Source organism: Mus musculus, chromosome 1, assembly GCF_000001635.26.
Source record: "Mus musculus strain C57BL/6J chromosome 1, GRCm38.p6 C57BL/6J".
Lineage (NCBI taxonomy): Eukaryota > Metazoa > Chordata > Mammalia > Rodentia > Muridae > Mus > Mus musculus.
The window spans coordinates 32654590-32675159 of NC_000067.6; the positions used below are offsets into that span (position 1 = coordinate 32654590).

Consider the following 20570-nt stretch of genomic DNA (forward strand, 5'->3'; position numbering starts at 1 on the left):
CTTGAGTGTGTTTATCATCAACATGGATAGCATCTGATGCATAGGAGATTTGATATACTTTGTTACTGATAAATAAATATGAATTTATTTCATATTTTATAAATTTATGGTATTCTAGTCATTTCAGTGTGGCAGAAATGTGTATATGCCCTCTCTGAAAAGTAATTTTTGTTATTCATTTATTTTATAGCCATAACCCAACTGGTGTTTCTCACATAGCAATCCCCTGGTACTGAACACACCATGTTTCCTCTGTTATTTTCAAAGAGACAGGGCTGGTTTAAAGCTTCAATGTAAGGATTTTTTTTAAAGAGACATCTTGCAGCAATGTCATGGGACTGAAAACAATCGGCTATGAATCCAAACTTTGTACTAAATTTGAAGATATTTTTAAGACTGTAGTGTCTAGTAAATAAAGTCCCGAAGGAGCAGCTAAATTCCAAATGCACTTCTACATTTTATTCCTCTGTCATTCTCCAAGCCTCCACCTAAAGGGACCTTACGCTTCTTCCTCTCACTCTCGATTCTATTCTTAGCCTCCAAAAGTTCCATGCTTGCCTGAGCTTAGGATGACTTCGGAGTATCCCTTCTAAATTTGGTAGTGTTGCATTAAAAATATAGGATTGTGAATATTATAGATGAGGGGTGGGAGATTCACTGTGGCAAAATTAAAGACACAGGCGGTGGTGACAACGAGAAGCACTGACTCAGTGAAAACTCTCATGATACCAGTGCCCTGCACATATCTCCATTGCCGTACAATGTGTCAAATGCAAGTGACAAATACGTAAAACATAACCATCACGATAAAGACAGTGAGGAAGGAAACTGGACACAACAAGAAATAACAGTTCTCCAAACCTTGATTCACAGCTGTTATTGAGATTATGTGTGAAGCAGAAGCAATGCCCCGATTAAAAGACATAAACCCTTGGTTTCCTCTATAAGTGATAAGGAATCTTGGATAGTTGCAAATTTGCATTTGCTGAGTAGGAATTCATTTTTGATGCTTGCTTAACTTCATAGTTTCAATTATCATAAGCTGATAGTATTAGTCATTTTCCTAGCTTGAAGCAAGGAGGAAAAGCATTGTATTAATTCAAACATACATAGATACAAGTGGATATGTTTGTGAAACATAATGCAATATTTAAAGAGAATGCATTGCATGCAAAGTCATCATATACTTAAAACCACCGCCAGTGACATGCGTCCTCCAACAAAGCTGCATCTCCTAGGCCTTCTCACACAGAACCCTTGCCTGTCGATCAAGGATTCAAATGCCTGAGACTATGAGGGACATCTCATTCAAACCACCCCTGTCTTAAAAACTGAATACAGTGCATTTCAACCATGAATATAATTTGTAATAATGTCATCTCAGAAACATTTATCTACTTAAATGCAGCCTTTATCTAATATTGGTATATGTTTGATTATTTTTATAAGTTGAAGGTTACCTTATACTGAAATTTAAGTGTTCATATCCTGTTTTAGAAACTTTTAAAAACCTATTGCAAGAAGCACCACGGGGCAGAGGGGCTCCATCAGTTGCCTTCAGTAGAGATTCTCCAGTAGATATTTTCATTGATTCTGTGTCTATCATTTTATTAATGTGTCTTTCTTACTGGGATTTGCCTATCCACATCTTCTGTCTGTCTATGAGTACATAAATTCTGAGTAACAGACCTAGATAAGCTAGTTTCTGGAATCATATGTATTGTCACCATGAGTTCACCTGTAAGCTATGGGGAGGAAGAGTCAGTTGCTTTTCTGGAAACATAGACTACAATCTCTGTTTTCCACGCCTCTCAAATACTTGGCTGTCATTGTATTTCTGGGTTCTTCTTGGGAGGGATAGACTAAGTTTTATAACACTGATTGGTTCCCCTAGCCTTTTAAGGTCCATCTTATTTTCTGTGTAGCTTATAGGAAAGGGATTTGAGAAATCTTTCTGTACATACTTCTGTACTTCAACGTTCTCTGCTCTATACTCTGCTCATCTCTCACTTTGTCATCTGAAGTTTATCAGAAAATTTAACTCATCCAGCTGCATAAGTATCAAAAGATGGCCTAATCAGCCATCACTGGAAAGAGAGGCCCATTGGACATGCAAACTTTATATGCCCCAGTACAGGGGAATGTCAGGGCCAAAAAATGGGAATGGGTGGGTAGGGAAGTGGGGGGGGTATGGGGGACTTTTGGGATAGCATTCTAAATGTAATTGAGGAAAATACATAATGATAAAAAATATTTAAAAAAAAAGATGGCCTAGTCGGCCATCACTGGGAAAAAAAAAAGAAAAAAGAAAAAAGAAAAGAAATTTTAACTCTGGACCAAATCAGAGGCATTGAAAAGGTACAACACATAGATCCTATGTCGCAGAGTATTTCAGTTAACTAGTTTATAGAACAGAGAATAGACATTTTATTTTGTTTTGTTTTATTCTGAGTCCTGTTTGATTCTCATGATAATCAAGGGCTGAGAACCATGGAATTACTATGTGCACTTTGCTTTAGAAGTTTGCATTGAAAGATTAAATGACAGGATTATGTTTAAACACTTCTTGCAATGTAGTAGCATTGAAATGTAATGCATAACAAATGGTGCATTTATCTTAGTAGTTTGACTTTCTTTTCTTTGGCAAATACCAGGAAAGGTTAATTCAAATAACTATCACATATATATAACTACACTTGCGTAGTCTCACCTTCTGAAACAGTACTAGGCTTTAGCTTTCATCATTGAGCTCATTCTATTATCTTTTTGTTAGCAAACCACTGTTTCTTTAATGACTTTCTTTAACTGAAATTGTGAAGTCATGTGTCTGTTACTATCTTTCTCTTACTCATAGCACCAGAAGAATGGGCCACAACTCGCTCCAGCCTGAAGGCACCACCACCAAGGTCAGCCAGAGGGGGATACAGGGAGCACCCCTATGGTAGATATTGAAGGTCCTCTTCATCTGTGACCTCCTCAAAGACAATTCATAGCCTGTGGTCTCCACATAAACAGCAACAAGACAAGTAATAGTCCTTTTTTTGTTTGTTTGTTTTTTCTGTTCTAGGAATAACTGCTCATAATTGCTCCCACTATTTCTTGTATTCCCTTATACTGTTAATGTGACGTGGACATTAGTATTATTTTACAAAACAGACTGAAAAAAAAAAGACATTGGCAAGCATACTTTATAAACCATTCTGTAGGTTGATATTCTCTTGATTGTTTTTTTTAATTGTTGTGTGTAAACCCCTTTTCTCTTTTCTTTTTAATTTCCTTTTCCTTTTCCTTTTGTAAGAAAAAGCATGAATCTGTTCGATTTTTGAGTCTCAACCAACTAGCAGAACCTTTGTTTAGGGTTGTTAAAAGACTGTAATATGATTTCGAACTAGCTGATAATAAAGTTGTAGATAAGATGTTTTAACCTGTCTTTTAATATATGTTAGTCAGATGGAGATGTTCAATATGAAGTTGTAAATTTAATTTTTAAATGCTGTTTTAATGGGGTTGAAAATAAGCAGCTACTGTATGTATGTAGCTAACTGAATTTGTTCAGTGTTTTAACCTGTATTTGTTAAAAAAAGAAAAAAGAAAAAAACACACATGGAGTTCCATGTGTAAGCTTCTCTAAATAGGAACCACAATTTGTCAAATATGTTTGCCATAATTTGTCAATAAAGCTGAAGGCTTTTGTAAAAACTAAATTTGGAATTACTTGTTTTCTAACTTTAAATGCCTGCTTTATTTCTTTTTCAAGAGATGCCTAAAATGTTTTCTATTTAAAAATTACAAAAATGAACCCAAGCCTGTTTTAAGATATCTGTGTAATACTTAAAAAAATGTATCAATAACTTATGGTTGTTAAATAATTTAAAAGTTAACAAACTAAACTGTGACATGAATCATGGTTAGTAAACACTAATGTATAACATGTTAATGGAAGAAATGGATTTAGAATAATAAATGGATTTTAAACTATCCTCTAAGCTTTATCTTGCTAAACACAAATTCTGATTGACTTGTTTGCACTAGCATGTCTCTCGTGAGAAAGAGTAATGGAGTATAAAGAGGTAAGATTACCACTTACCACTGTCTAAATGCCTAGTTCTTCAACCTTTGAGTTTCCCCGCACATTTAAATATCCCATCCAACATGTAAGCGTTGCATAGATTCACGTGATTGTTTTCACTCAAAGGAGTGCGTGGACTTCATTCGCGTAGTTTATAACAGTTTGTTTGACCAGGAAACCATCAGTGTCAATGGCTAGATGTTGCTCTTCAACCTCAAAACACTTTATTTGTAATTTTCAGTGCTAAATATCACCGCCCTTGAAGGCAGTTTAGAGGGCTGATATTTCTTTTGAGACTATCAGACTTGATGGCTGATGATTATTAAGGAAATATGTCGCAGGACTCACAGGATGACTAAACGTTAAACAGGTAACACTAATAGTAACTCTGTAAGTTTGCCTATGCAGCAGTAATGTTAAATCTTCTCAGTTATTAAGTTCCTGATAGTTAAAAAAGTAAACCTACAAAAAATATATATATAACAAATAGGTCTACAGGCTTTTAAAACAACTAATTAAAATTAACTAGAGGCAGCAAGATGATTTTACAATCTATAACCCTCAAGGTAATAAACAGAACTAAAATTAGCAATAACAGTAATGCAACTCTTGCTAACATCAAACGTTAAGCTAAATTGTGATGGAGAGAAAGAAGCAAAAAACTTGACAGTAGGGATAGATACCAAAACCGTTACTCTTTTGAACATAGTTTTTTTTGTTTATGGTGGCTTTTTGTCAATGTGATTGGTTTACTTTTTTTGCTGCTTCTCAGCTGAGGCATTTTGCTGTTTAGTTTCTGCAGTTGGAGTTGCATGCTAATAGTTTTATGAAGTGTGTGTTTGTCCTCGATTAAAATTGTAAACATTTGCCTCTTAAAAATGCTGCTTAGTTATGTTTCCATTTTCTATTCTTTCTTACTATTCCAGGTCCGCACAATGAGCACATATATGGTAGCAGATATGATGGCCTAAAGGGGGATACAGGTAGGCTGAGTTCTGTCATCTTTGACACAATCTTTACCAAAGTATGGAACAACAGGAATCTGTAGTAGCAGAGTGAAACTCTAAATGCCAGTTTGGGGGATACTGAAAATATCTGCAGGGAAACCAGCTCAAAGCAGCATGGAGCCATTTGCAATCACTAAGCGTGTCTTAGTGTATTATAGTTTCTCCAAATTAAAATTGTTCAAATTGCTGCAGAACACTCTCTGGGGTTCAGGCACAGATCCTTTGTAGCCTCAAATGTTTAGAGTTACAGAAGGAAAAAAATCAGAAGTTAATTACAATTAACACTGCGAATGTTTTTATAAAGCAAATGGCGGCAGCTGAGGTTCAGGCACCCTGCTTCGTTCAACAAGATGAACAGCAGGATGTGACTAGGATAGACAGCAGGATGTGATAATGCAATGAAAGAAACCTGGTCATCATGTGTAACTGGTTGATATGACAGTTCTAATTTATTTCATTATAATAACCTGATTGTCCTTGGGGACATAGGAGCTAGTCTGGCTCTCATGTATTATATACAAGGCTCACATAAGTTTGGAAACTTATATAAGTTTATGGAAGTTATATAAGTTATACGCAAGTGTATATAAGGTATAAACTCAGAACATTTCCCATGCCATTAAGACTCACCCACTGTCCCATGGAAGAAGTTGTAGAATGTTCCCTTGGCTTAGTAGAGGAAGGAAGGGCCAGGCTGTTTGGGGTACATACCTGCCAGCCTTCTGCAGAAAGGCAAGGACAGTACTCACCAGGATGAAGACATGTCAGTGGACACAACCAGAGGGAAAAGAGAGAAAAGTTAGTCCCTGAAGTCCCCAAGACAAACCAAAACCACAAAATAAAAAAGGGAGCACAGTTCCTTGAGTCATACAGGAACTCATGACCTAAAATTCCATAGTCTGGATTATTTTTTTCCTACCTGAAAAAAAATGACAGAGTAGTATGAAATCAAACATAAATCATATTATGAAAACATTTTATTTATATATACATATATTTATATATAAACATGTAAGATACACACACATATATGTATGTGTGTATTTATGTATATGTGTGTGTGTGTATATGTATGAGTGTGTATATATATATATATATATATATATATATATATATATATCAGATATGCTTACTAGATTATTTACCGACTCTTCAAATAATTGGAAGTAAATGCAGAGGGATTCTCTGGAGATGGGGTGTGGAAATTCTCCTAGTTTTGAATGACAACCTTTCAGGAAGTGTTTTTAACAGGATGCTTCTCCCATGAGCAGTAGAAAGCTAAGCTGGGTTCCAATGCCAACATCCTATCTACTGTCAAGAACTCAAGTCAATTTTGGCTCCTAAATATCTGAACATTCTTCTGTCTGACACCACCTAATGCAAGTGATGAAATGCTCATGGCATACTTTGAGTCAATCCTTGTGCATTCTATTTACATACATTCTGAAGATCTTCATAGACTTCTTCATAAAATGAGGTTTCCATTAGCACACTGATAATCCCATGATGAGTGAGAACTCACTAAAACAACAAATTTGAGCTCTTAACAAAGTATTTTAAATAAAAACAGTATTAGTAATTAAAAAAGTTTTGTGCCCACTAATTTTTTACAACCTTGGCTTAGATAGAATAAATTTGCTAGCATTTGAGAATCTTTCCAGTAATTTCAAGTCTTTATTTTAGTATTTAGGTAGTTTTACCTTCGGTTTATTAATGGAACCAAAGCCATTCAGCTTGATAACAAATAAATTGCTAGCTACTTTTAAATTAAGTTTACATTAATTCACATGTAAATGCTCTTTTCTAATTCAATGAAAGGAATCAATGTTTCCAAAATACATTTTTTAAATACTGTATTTCTTTGGTTGCTCATTTAAAATCACCTGGGCTAGTGATTTCAAAACCACAGACATCCTTGGAAAGACAACCTTCATAGCATTCTCTATGAGTTCATGCAGCATAAACATATTCAGGGTTTGGTTCTATTTGGTTATAAGAGGAATACAGTGAATAAGAAGTTTGAGTGGGCAAAATATTTCAAATTCTGATGTGATGATACCGGTCACTGAAAGTGTTGTTTGCCACTCCTACTAGCTCTTTGGGAAGGCTTACTTCTTATTATAGAAAAAACTTAAGTAAATGTGTGGGGACATGCAATTGTATGGCAATTTAAAATTAATTACACATAGATTTATAACTGGTATAAAGGTAGAACATTAAGTATAATAGCAGTAAGCATGATGTAATTTTGTTTTGGGTACACATGCCAAACACAAAACCAGAAATTTTACATAAACACTAACATTAAACACCTGTAATTTTTACAAAAAAAAATGGAGCAAAGAAAGTAGCCCCATTCTATAGAGAAGACATTCATTTCATAATGCTAATTAGAAACATTTAGAAATATGGGAATATGTGGGGGGGGAGCTTTCTGCCTCACAAGTTTTTATTTTTACTTTTTTTTGTTTGAGAATTTATACTATTAACAATTACATGGAAAGGAGCAGGAGAGATTGTTCAGTGGTTAAGAATATTTGCTGCTATTACCAAGGATCAGAGTTTGGATTCAGGTGCCCAATGTGGGAGCAGGGTCTGTACAACCTCTGCTAACTCCAGCTTCAGGGGATCTGGTGCCCTTTTCTGGCCCCCTTGGAAGCCTGTGCATCTGAGGCATTTACTTGCGTGTGTGCGCGCACACACACACACACACACAATTCTATACAGTAAGATAATTGCATATAGTTATAACTTAGAAGAAACTTGGAAACCTCAAATTTCTATTTACCTAATTTCTATTATGTAGCAATAAAATAAATACATTTTTGACGCATAAGAGTGTTTTCTTTTACTTTGAAATGCATTTTTACTTTGATATTTTCCCAAACTTATCATTCTTCTAAAATTTCTTACTCCATCCCTGAAAGATGCAGAAGAAAGCATCACACGATAGTCACCAAGCATGACTATAGCCTTTTGTAGAGCAAATGCTTCCATTTATAGTCTATGTTCCCTTTGACATTATGAGAAAACTCTCCCATGATAAAATGAGCACAAAAGTCACTGCAGGGTTTTTGCTCCTCAATCACAGACCGGAACTCCATTAAAGAGTTAGGGTCAGTTTCAAAACAAAAATGATTTTGTGAGCCAAACAATCATATTTTATGTGCACGAATGAAGGAAGGAACTAACCCTTCAAGAATACATTTTCTGAAATCCCTGCTGCCAGGGTAATATTTCTGTGATGGTTTTGGTGTCCAGATGAATAGCTGAGTTAACAAACAGTGGTGTCATTGGCTGACTGAAACTCATCTCCTTCATCTAGCTTGGAGATGAATTTCCTGGCTCCTTATGCAAAGTATATCAATTGGCTCTTGAAAGACTGTTTACCATGAGAGAGAAAAGGTCACTATACTTAGTATGCATTTTACATCTGGGTCTTCTGTACTTGGTAAGGAGAGGAACTGGAAGAAAATGAGATGCCTGATTCATGCACACTATACATCTTATGAGGTTTCTGTTTACATTTACAGAGAGGGGGGAGGGAGGGGAGAGACAAACAGGGGAGGGGAGGAAGGGAAAAGAAGAGAGAAGAGAAGAGGAGAGGAAAGAGGGGAGGGTAGTAGAGGAGAGGAAAGTATAGAGGAAGGGAAAAGAGGAGAGAGAGAGAAAGAGCAAACATTCTCTTAAACTTGATTAATCAATTACATGTCAATAATATCTTATGTTTCTGATTCACTCTGTCTCCCACTTCACAGTAGTATATGGTATATGATGAAATGTTCATTTAGTTGTAAGAGAGACTTGTAGAGAAATGGCTTCTTTGCTCAGAATCTTTCTTGAGAGAGGTTCCTCACTAGATGCAAGTTTCCTGCCATCTTCATGTCTCTTACAAATGAGGTTAGGCACCCTTCCCTCCCTCACTCTGTGTCCCTCACATAGGAACACTGCATTCCCTATAATGTAACCACACAGCCTGCCTGCATGACAGTATGGTGTTCATATTCTCTATGGCTATGAGGACACTCCCTTCACAATGTCTCCCATCATTTCCTTAGTAACATGGGTCATAATAAGAGGAGAAGAAAGAAGCTCAAGTTCTCTTCTTTGGAATAAGGTCCATTAGATTATTTGCCAACTTTCATTTTAGTTTTCTATTTAAATTTATTCTAACCACAACATAGAAACCTAAAGTTTTACATATTAATGAGGTACTCTATAATGAATCAATATGTGTTCCGTTGTGCACTGCTTAAATCAGATCAAACACATGTGTCTGCTCAAATACCTTGTCTTGGCGTTTAAAACATGAAAATCCATTTTGCCAGCTTTTAGAAATACATACAAGCTTTGCCATTGACTGTAGTTACTCTCCTGAACAGTAAGACCCAAGTTTCTTGCTCCTATCTAAGTATAATGGTGTGTGTTGGTTATTTTCCCCAACTCTTTCTTAGCTCTATTCAACTCTCTGCTTCTATGAGATCAACATTTTTACATTCTACACATGGTTTTCTATGCCTGTCTTATTTCACTTAACACTTAATAATTTCTAATTCTGTGCATGTTGTTTCAAATGACAGGACTTCTTACCTTTTTATGGCTGAATAGTATTCTGCTATGCATATGGACTACATTTCCTTTTTCTGTTCATCAGTTGATGGCCATTTTGGTATCCCCATGTCTTGACTACTGGGAATAGAGATACAGTGAACATAGGAATACAGGTATTTCTTCTTATACCCATTTTGTTTCCTTTGGCTCTGCATACTAGTAGGATTGCTGAACTGTATCATAATTTCACTCTTAGTCTGGAATCAACTTTAATACTTTTCCATATGGCTGTATAAATTTACATTCCATCAAAAGGACTTAAGAGTTATTTTGGGTAATAATCATTCTTGGATTATTTCTTGGTAATAGCCTATCAGGAATTTCATTTGCATTTTCCTAATGAGATAGTGATAGTGAGATTTGTCACACATCTGTCAGATATATGAGTAATATTTTATTTAAGATTTTGTTTAGTTTCTAAGTTATGTGTGTGTGTGTGTGTGTGTGTGTGTGTGTGTGTGTGTGTGTGTGTGTGTGTGTGTGTGTGGATATGTGCGTGTGAGTGCAGATATGGAAGCCTTAGGCATCATATCTCCCTGGAACTGGAGTTAGAGGTGGTTGTGAGCCACCAGACCTGCTAAACCATCTCTCAGGACCCCCAAGTACAGAAAATTTTAAAAACAAATATATCTACCTTATAAGAAACTTCTTTTTGATTCTGTAATCATTGATAACCTCTTAGTATAAATTGAATAATTAGCTATTAACTATTTGTCTAATTTTTTCCTTTTTAGTAGCTACTAAAAACCATTGTCCCTGTCTAGATTTGACAGTGAATGGGTAATTTTTTGAAGGGTTCCATTTTGCTTTACGTTGTTTTTAATCATTCAGTCTCAGGATTGCTAAAAATCATGTGACAAAGCTGATGAGCAGAATGGCTGACATAAAATCTAAGTGTGTACTACTACTTCCTAGAGATAAACTTGGTATTTTAACCCTCTTTACCCACATTACTTTTTTCTATTCCTTGGATGTTATTTTTCATAAGTAAGTTGCTAGTAGATAAATATAGTCAACATCCCAGAGGGGTGGATTTGGTGTTCCTATTTTTTGGCAGCAGTTCCTGTTTAGCACAGGCTGGTTGCCTGATACATACTTAGAGTACTGTTTTGCACCAAAACAACAGGTTTAAATACATGGGACCTAAATGTTCAGACATGAGCTGACTTTCAGTTTGGGAGGGACAAAGTAATCTAAAACCCTGTTGCTGAGGTTAGTGTGTAAGGATGAAAGTTGTATTAGCTGTCTGGGAAACAAGGAATGAACTAGAAGGTGAACAAAATTATTTTAACTTTCTCAGATTCATTTTTGTTACAAGTAAAATAGTCATAATAACAGCCCTAGTTCCTACAGTTATAAGGTGAATTTTAAAAATTCAGGTAAATTAGAGGAAATTAGTCTGAACAGGTGAGAGGGTGCGCCAGAGAACCTGACAGCTTCTGGAACAGGCGGAAGCACAGAGGCGCTGAGGCAGCACCCTTTGTGGGCCGGGGACAGCCAGCCACTGTCCGGACCTGAGGACAGGTGCCCGCCCGGCTGGGGAGGCGGCCTAAGCCACAGCAGCAGCGGTCGCCATCTTGGTCCGAGACCCGCCGAACTTAGGAAATTAGTCTGAACAGGTGAGAGGGTGCGCCAGAGAACCTGACAGCTTCTGGAACAGGCAGAAGCACAGAGGCGCTGAGGCAGCACCCTGTGTGGGCCGGGGACAGCCGGCCACCTTCCGGACCGGAGGACAGGTGCCCACCCGGCTGGGGAGGCGGCCTAAGCCACAGCAGCAGCGGTCGCCACCTTGGTCCCGGGACTCCAAGGAACTTAGGAATTTAGTCTGCTTAGGTGAGAGTCTGTACCACCTGGGAACTGCCAAAGCAACACAGTGTCTGAGAAAGGTCCTGTTTTGGGCCTTCTTCTTCGGCCAGGAGGAGGTCCAAATACAAGATATCTGCGCACCTTCCCTGTAAGAGAGCTTGCCAGCAGAGAGTGCTCTGAGCACTGAAACTCAGAGGAGAGAATCTGTCTCCCAGGTCTGCTGATAGACGGTAACAGAATCACCAGAAGAACAATCTCTAAACAGAGTCAACTATAACTACTAACTCCAGAGATTACCAGATGGCGAAAGGTAAACGGAGGAATCTTACTAACAGGAACCAAGACCACTCACCATCACCAGAACCCAGCACACCCACTTCGCCCAGTCCAGGGAACCCCAACACACCTGAGAACCTAGACCTAGATTTAAAAGCATATCTCATGATGATGGTAGAGGACATCAAGAAGGACTTTAATAAATCACTTAAAGAAATACAGGAGAACACTGCTAAAGAGTTACAAGTCCTTAAAGAAAAACAGGAAAACACAATCAAACAGGTAGAAGTCCTTACAGAAAAAGAGGAAAAAACATACAAACAGGTGATGGAAATGAACAAAACCATACTAGACCTAAAAAGGGAAGTAGACACAATAAAGAAAACTCAAAGCGAGGCAACACTAGAGATAGAAACCCTAGGAAAGAAATCTGGAACCATAGATTTGAGCATCAGCAACAGAATACAAGAGATGGAAGAGAGAATCTCAGGTGCAGAAGATTCCATAGAGAACATCGGCACAACAATCAAAGAAAATGGAAAATGCAAAAAGATCCTAACTCAAAATATCCAGGAAATCCAGGACACAATAAGAAGACCAAACGTACGGATAATAGGAGTGGATGAGAATGAAGATTTTCAACTCAAAGGTCCAGCAAACATCTTCAACAAAATTATTGAAGAAAACTTCCCAAATCTAAAGAATGAGATGCATATGAACATACAAGAAGCCTACAGAACTCCAAATAGACTGGACCAGAAAAGAAATTCCTCCCGACACATAATAATCAGAACATCAAATGCACTAAATAAAGATAGAATACTAAAAGCAGTAAGGGAAAAAGGTCAAGTAACATATAAAGGCAAGCCTATCAGAATTACACCAGATTTTTCACCAGAGACTATGAAAGCCAGAAGAGCCTGGACAGATGTTATACAGACACTAAGAGAACACAAACTGCAGCCCAGGCTACTATACCCAGCCAAACTCTCAATTATCATAGAGGGAGAAACAAAAGTATTCCACGACAAAACCAAATTCACGCATTATCTCTCCACGAATCCAGCCCTTCAAAGGATAATAACAGAAAAAAACCAATACAAGAACGGGAACAACGCCCTAGAAAAAACAAGAAGGTAATCCCTCAACAAACCTAAAAGAAGACAGCCACAAGAACAGAATGCCACCTTTAACAACTAAAATAACAGGAAGCAACAATTACTTTTCCTTAATATCTCTTAACATCAATGGTCTCAACTTGCCAATAAAAAGACATAGACTAACAAACTGGCTACACAAACAAGACCCAACATTTTGCTGCTTACAGGAAACTCATCTCAGAGAAAAAGATAGACACTACCTCAGAATGAAAGGCTGGAAAACAATTTTCCAAGCAAATGGTATGAAGAAACAAGCAGGAGTAGCCATCCTAATATCTGATAAGATTGACTTCCAACCCAAAGTCATCAAAAAAGACAAGGAGGGACACTTCATTCTCATCAAAGGTAAAATCCTCCAAGAGGAACTCTCAATTCTGAATATCTATGCTCCAAATACAAGAGCAGCCACATTCACTAAAGAAACTTTAGTAAAGCTCAAAGCACACATTGCGCCTCACACAATAATAGTAGGAGACTTCAACACACCACTTTCACCAATGGACAGATCATGGAAACAGAAACTAAACAGGGACACACTGAAACTAACAGAAGTGATGAAACAAATGGATCTGACAGATATCTACAGAACATTTTATCCTAAAACAAAAGGATATACCTTCTTCTCAGCACCTCATGGTACCTTCTCCAAAATTGACCACATAATAGGTCACAAATCAGGCCTCAACAGATTCAAAAATATTGAAATTGTCCCATGTATCCTATCAGATCACCATGCACTAAGGCTGATCTTCAATAACAAAATAAATAACAGAAAGCCAACATTCACATGGAAACTGAACAACACTCTTCTCAATGATACCTTGGTCAAGGAAGGAATAAAGAAAGAAATTAAAGACTTTTTAGAGTTTAATGAAAATGAAGCCACAACGTACCCAAACCTTTGGGACACAATGAAAGCATTTCTAAGAGGGAAACTCATAGCTATGAGTGCCTTCAAGAAAAAACGGGAGAGAGCACATACTAGCAGCTTGACAACACATCTAAAAGCTCTAGAAAAAAAGGAAGCAAATTCACCCAAGAGGAGTAGACGGCAGGAAATAATCAAACTCAGGGGTGAAATCAACCAAGTGGAAACAAGAAGAACTATTCAAAGAATTAACCAAACGAGGAGTTGGTTCTTTGAGAAAATCAACAAGATAGATAAACCCTTAGCTAGACTCACTAAAGGGCACAGGGACAAAATCCTAATTAACAAAATCAGAAATGAAAAGGGAGACATAACAACAGATCCTGAAGAAATCCAAAACACCATCAGATCCTTCTACAAAAGGCTATACTCAACAAAACTGGAAAACCTGGACGAAATGGACAAATTTCTGGACAGATACCAGGTACCAAAGTTGAATCAGGATCAAGTTGACCTTCTAAACAGTCCCATATCCCCTAAAGAAATAGAAGCAGTTATTAATAGTCTCCCAGCCAAAAAAAGCCCAGGACCAGACGGGTTTAGTGCAGAGTTCTATCAGACCTTCAAAGAAGATCTAACTCCAGTTCTGCACAAACTTTTTCACAAGATAGAAGTAGAAGGTACTCTACCCAACTCATTTTATGAAGCCACTATTACTCTGATACCTAAACCACAGAAAGATCCAACAAAGATAGAGAACTTCAGACCAATTTCTCTTATGAACATCGATGCAAAAATTCTTAATAAAATTCTCGCTAACCGAATCCAAGAACACATTAAAGCAATCATCCATCCTGACCAAGTAGGTTTTATTCCAGGGATGCAGGGATGGTTTAATATACGAAAATCCATCAATGTAATCCATTATATAAACAAACTCAAAGACAAAAACCACATGATCATCTCGTTAGATGCAGAAAAAGCATTTGACAAGATCCAACACCCATTCATGATAAAAGTTCTGGAAAGATCAGGAATTCAAGGCCAATACCTAAACATGATAAAAGCAATCTACAGCAAACCAGTAGCCAACATCAAAGTAAATGGAGAGAAGCTGGAAGCAATCCCACTAAAATCAGGGACTAGACAAGGCTGCCCACTTTCTCCCTACCTTTTCAACATAGTACTTGAAGTATTAGCCAGAGCAATTCGACAACAAAAGGAGATCAAGGGGATACAAATTGGAAAAGAGGAAGTCAAAATATCACTTTTTGCAGATGATATGATAGTATATATAAGTGACCCTAAAAATTCCAACAGAGAACTCCTAAACCTGATAAACAGCTTCGGTGAAGTAGCTGGATATAAAATTAACTCAAACAAGTCAATGGCCTTTCTCTACACAAAGAATAAACAGGCTGAGAAAGAAATTAGGGAAACAACACCCTTCTCAATAGCCACAAATAATATAAAATATCTCGGCGTGACTCTAACGAAGGAAGTGAAAGATCTGTATGATAAAAACTTCAAGTCCCTGAAGAAAGAAATTAAAGAAGATCTCAGAAGATGGAAAGATCTCCCATGCTCATGGATTGGCAGGACCAACATTGTAAAAATGGCTATCTTGCCAAAAGCAATCTACAGATTCAATGCAATCCCCATTAAAATTCCAACTCAATTCTTCAACGAATTAGAAGGAGCAATTTGCAAATTCATCTGGAATAACAAAAAACCGAGGATAGCAAAAACTCTTCTCAAGGATAAAAGAACCTCTGGTGGAATCACCATGCCTGACCTAAAGATTTACTACAGAGCAATTGTGATAAAAACTGCATGGTACTGGTATAGAGACAGACAAGTGGACCAATGGAATAGAATTGAAGACCCAGAAATGAACCCACACACCTATGGTCACTTGATCTTCGACAAGGGAGCCAAAACCATCCAGTGGAAGAAAGACAGCATTTTCAACAATTGGTGCTGGCACAACTGGTTGTTATCATGTAGAAGAATGCGAATCGATCCATACTTATCTCCTTGTACTAAGGTCAAATCTAAGTGGATCAAGGAACTTCACATAAAACCAGAGACACTGAAACTTATAGAGGAGAAAGTGGGGAAAAGCCTTGAAGATATGGGCACAGGGGAAAAATTCCTGAACAGAACAGCAATGGCTTGTGCTGTAAGATCGAGAATTGACAAATGGGACCTAATGAAACTCCAAAGTTTCTGCAAGGCAAAAGACACTGTCTATAAGACAAAAAGACCACCAACAGACTGGGAAAGGATCTTTACCTATCCTAAATCAGATAGGGGACTAATATCCAACATATATAAAGAACTCAAGAAGGTGGACCTCAGAAAATCAAATAACCCCCTTAAAAAATGGGGCTCAGAACTGAACAAAGAATTCTCACCTGAGGAATACCGAATGGCAGAGAAGCACCTGAAAAAATGTTCAACATCCTTAATCATCAGGGAAATGCAAATCAAAACAACCCTGAGATTCCACCTCACACCAGTGAGAATGGCTAAGATCAAAAATTCAGGTGACAGCAGATGCTGGCGAGGATGTGGAGAAAGAGGAACACTCCTCCATTGTTGGTGGGATTGCAGGCTTGTACAACCACTCTGGAAATCAGTCTGGCGGTTCCTCAGAAAATTGGACATAGTACTACCGGAGGATCCAGCAATACCTCTCCTGGGCATATATCCAGAAGAAGCCCCAACTGGTAAGAAGGACACATGCTCCACTATGTTCATAGCAGCCTTATTTATAATAGCCAGAAACTGGAAAGAACCCAGATGCCCCTCAACAGAGGAATGGATACAGAAAATGTGGTACATCTACACAATGGAGTACTACTCAGCTATTAAAAAGAATGAATTTATGAAATTCCTAGCCAAATGGATGGACCTGGAGAGCATCATCCTGAGTGAGGTAACACAATCACAAAGGAACTCACACAATATGTACTCACTGATAAGTGGATACTAGCCCAAAACCTAGGATACCCACGATATAAGATACAATTTCCTAAACACATGAAACTCAAGAAAAATGAAGACTGAAGTGTGGACACTATGCCCCTCCTTAGAAGTGGGAACAAAACACCCATGGAAGGAGTTACAGAAACAAAGTATGGAGCTGAGATGAAAGGATGGACCATGTAGAGACTGCCATATCCAGGGATCCACCCCATAATCAGCTTCCAAATGCTGACACCATTGCATACACTAGCAAGATTTTACTGAAAGGACCCAGATGTAGCTGTCTCTTGTGAGACTATGCCGGGGCCTAGCAAACACAGAAGTGGATGCTCACAGTCAGCTAATGGATGGATCACAGGGCTCCCAATGGAGGAGCTAGAGAAAGTACCCAAGGAGCTAAAGGGATCTTCAACCCTATAGGTGGAACAACATTATGAACTAACCAGTACCCCTGAGCTCTTGACTCTAGCTGCATATGTATCAAAAGATGGCCTAGTCGGCCATCACTGGAAAGAGAGGCCCATTGGACACGCAGACTTTGTGTGCCCCGGTACAGGGGAACGCCAGGGCCAAAGGAGGGGAGTGGGTGGGTAGGGGAGTGGGAGTGGGTGGGTAAGGGGGACTTTTGGTATAGCATTGGAAATGTAAATGAGCTAAATACCTAATAAAAAATGGAAAAAAAAAAAAAAAAAAAAAAAAAAAAAAAAATTCAGGTAAATTATTTCCTCCCAAATTTACTTAGTAGGCTCCCAAATTGGTTCTTTCTCATTACAACAAACTCTACATGTAAAGCATCTTCAAACTGTGTTTCAGGCAGGCAAATAAAAATTCATTCTATAAGAAATACAAATTAATTTACTCCTAGAAATAGTTAATATACTATTATTAATATTATAATTTTAATAATATTAATATCCATCTAGTTTATTTCTTGGAACACAGCTGTTTGGAGTTGGTTCTAATGCTTTATCTTAATTCGGCTCCCAAAACTGCCTTCCAGACCTGAGAGTCCCTGCCCCCAGCTGACTTCGATTGGTAGTAAAGAATTGCCATATAGCCAATGACTAGACAGGAACATGGATAATGAACTTTTAGGATGCTCAGGCAAGGGACATAGGGAGAGAGGGAAAAGAAGAGGAGAATCGTCATGACTAGGATGGAGAGAGACCAGTTTTAAGAGCTGCAGGAGAGAAACAATCCAACAATGTAGGTGGAAAGGAAATGCAGTTCTATGGCGGGGAGCTGCCCAGAAGATAACAGGGCAGGAAGATAAGACATAGATTTAGACGGTATTAAACCAGGAATAGCAGAGAGAAGTGTTTGCTAGCCACAAGGAGGTTTAGAAGTGCCCAACAATTGAGCTAGTCCAGGCATATCAAAATCAGCTGGTGCACGTGTGTGTGTGTGTGTGTGTGTGTGTGTGTGTGTATGTGTGTGTGTGTGTGTGGGTGTGTGTGCGTGGGTGTGTGTGGCTGTGGATGTGTCATTTCTTAATCCAGGGAGGTCTTGGGCAGGTGCAGTGTGTGTGCAACCCACTGGGAACCAAAGTGGATTAACTATTCACTGCTAAACACACTAGTGAAATGTTTATTTTCATATTTATTCTTTAGCATCATATGTCAAATAAATAATGGGAAATATAAGCTATTTACATTCTAAAAAATTATAAAATGATATATAAACTATATCAATATGTTATACATGCCAAAATAAATGTAATTCCAGCAGTAATTTGGTATAATTCTTATATTAATAATGTAAAGAAAATGGCAGTTAAACTAATGGATCACATAACACAATGTTGTTTCTGTGTATATAAATAACTTCACTTGTTTTATCAATACTTTTATGTATGGCACAGATAGTAGCAGTTGAAAGAATTCACTTTTTCACAAAACCCCATAAATTTAAGGTATTATTATACCTGACTCCCGGCTTCCTGTTCCCAGAAAGCACCTACATAAAGCTAAGTACACAGCCTTCTAGATACAAGTATGTAATAAATAATCAAGTACCATGAATTTTAATAAAAATGAAAGTGTACTAGGAAATTGTGTGTCTCAAACAATAATCATGATCAGTTCTTACTGAAGACATGCTTTCTTTGTATTGGTGTGTCTACGTATATTCTTGCAAACTAAGATCCAATTTTCAGCTGTTCTCCCTTACTCTATTCAATAATACACACAACTGAAATGTGCATCATCTTTTATTATAGTTAAGATACTCAAGTGAAAGTAAACACAGAAATAAAGAGCAAACTACATTTGGAGAGAAATGTAATAAGGGTCCATTACAAGTGCAAGAGCATGAGAAAGAAGAAGGGAGTTTCTCCTCCATCTCTAGAGCAGGTGATGTCTCAAGTCTCTACCACATGTATCTCGTCATTAAAGACCATACATACCTGAATTTCTCGTGTTAGCTCCACTTCACATGTATCTTGTCATTAAAGACCATACATACCTGAATTTCTCGTGTTAGCTCCACTGGCCTTACACTCCTGTCCATTAAGAGCTTATATGTAGCTGGAGATCCCAGCACAGGACAATTATTTACCACCATTTTCTTAGATCCTTGGGCTTTCTTTTGTGATATTTTAAGAACTTTAAAACTTTTCTAGGTGTACAATATTGAGTAAACAAAAAGGTGCCAGCTTCTTACAGCTTTGATAATTAAACTGAGATTTTATAAAGTTAATATGAATGAAATGCTACCATCTGGACCTGCAGAGATAGCACAGTAGCTAATAGCACTGGCTGCTCTTCCAGAGTATTTGAGTTTGTTTCTGAACACCATCTGTAACTGCTGTTTCAAGAGATCCAATGCCTCTTCAAGTCTCCATGGTCACTGGCAGGCATGCATGATGCGCAGACATACTTAAGCAAAACATTTACATACACACAAACAATTATTTTAAGAAACAATATAGAATCTATGAAGACTGGTTCTATTGTTACCTTACCACATCTTTTATAATACCACTGATATTTTTGAGTGATAGTATCCATCCATTTATGTTTCAGACCCCTATAACTTGGTAGAGTGCACAATAACTACAAGCTTTGACTCTAAGAAAGTTTTTAATAAGAATTATTTGCTTATTTAATGCATTTATATTATTGAAAAAGGTTACTTTTCTTTTATTAACATTTTCTTCTCTCATATATAATATTGCAACATCCTTACCACACTTTCCCCTCCTGTCTCTCCTCCCAGACACTCTCCCTACCTCCCTCTTCCCAAGATCCACTCCTCCTCCGTTTCCCTTCAGAAAAAGTAAGTCCTGCCAGGGATATCAACCAAACATGGCATATCAAGTTGCAATAAGGATAGATGCCTTCTGGGTTTGGTGACAGTATATGGAATGGATTCCCAGATGGGGCAGTCTCTGGATGGTCTTTCCTTCATTCTCTGCTCCACACTTTGTCTCTGTAGCTCCTTCCATGGGTATTTTGTTCCGCTTTCTAAAAAGGACTGACGTATCCATACTTGTGAATTGTATCTTGGGTATTCTGAGCTTCTGGGGTAATATCCACTTATCAGTGTGTGTATACCATGTGTGTTCTTTTGTGATTGAGTTACCTCACTCAGAATGATACTTTCTAGTTCCATCCATTTGCCTGAGAATTCCATGAACTCAATGTTTTTAATGGCTGAGTAGTACTCCATTGTGTAAATGTACTACATTTTCTGTATCCATTACTCTGTTGAGGGACATCTGGGTTCTTTCCAGCTTCTGGCTACTATAAATATGACTGCTATAAACATAGTGAAACATGTGT

General features: G+C 37.6%; 1 protein-coding gene across 4 annotated transcripts in view; it reads left to right on the top strand.

The window, feature by feature from the left end:
* The window catches only part of Khdrbs2 (KH domain containing, RNA binding, signal transduction associated 2), a 532623-nt gene that overhangs the window by 481988 nt on the left and 30065 nt on the right, over positions 1–20570 (top strand). The window contains exons 9-11 of one of the 4 annotated variants that reach the window (XR_001783140.2): positions 2855–3026; positions 4996–5052; positions 9657–9800. Coding sequence is in view for 1 of the 4 variants with exons in the window: in NM_133235.3 (NP_573498.1) it covers positions 2855–2952 (98 nt within the window). In the remaining 3 variants the exon portion in view is untranslated. Of the gene's footprint in view, positions 1–2854; positions 3981–4995; positions 5053–9656; positions 9801–20570 lie in introns of those variants that run through there. The other 3 variants (XR_001783141.2, XR_373242.4, NM_133235.3) reach the window with 3 other exon arrangements.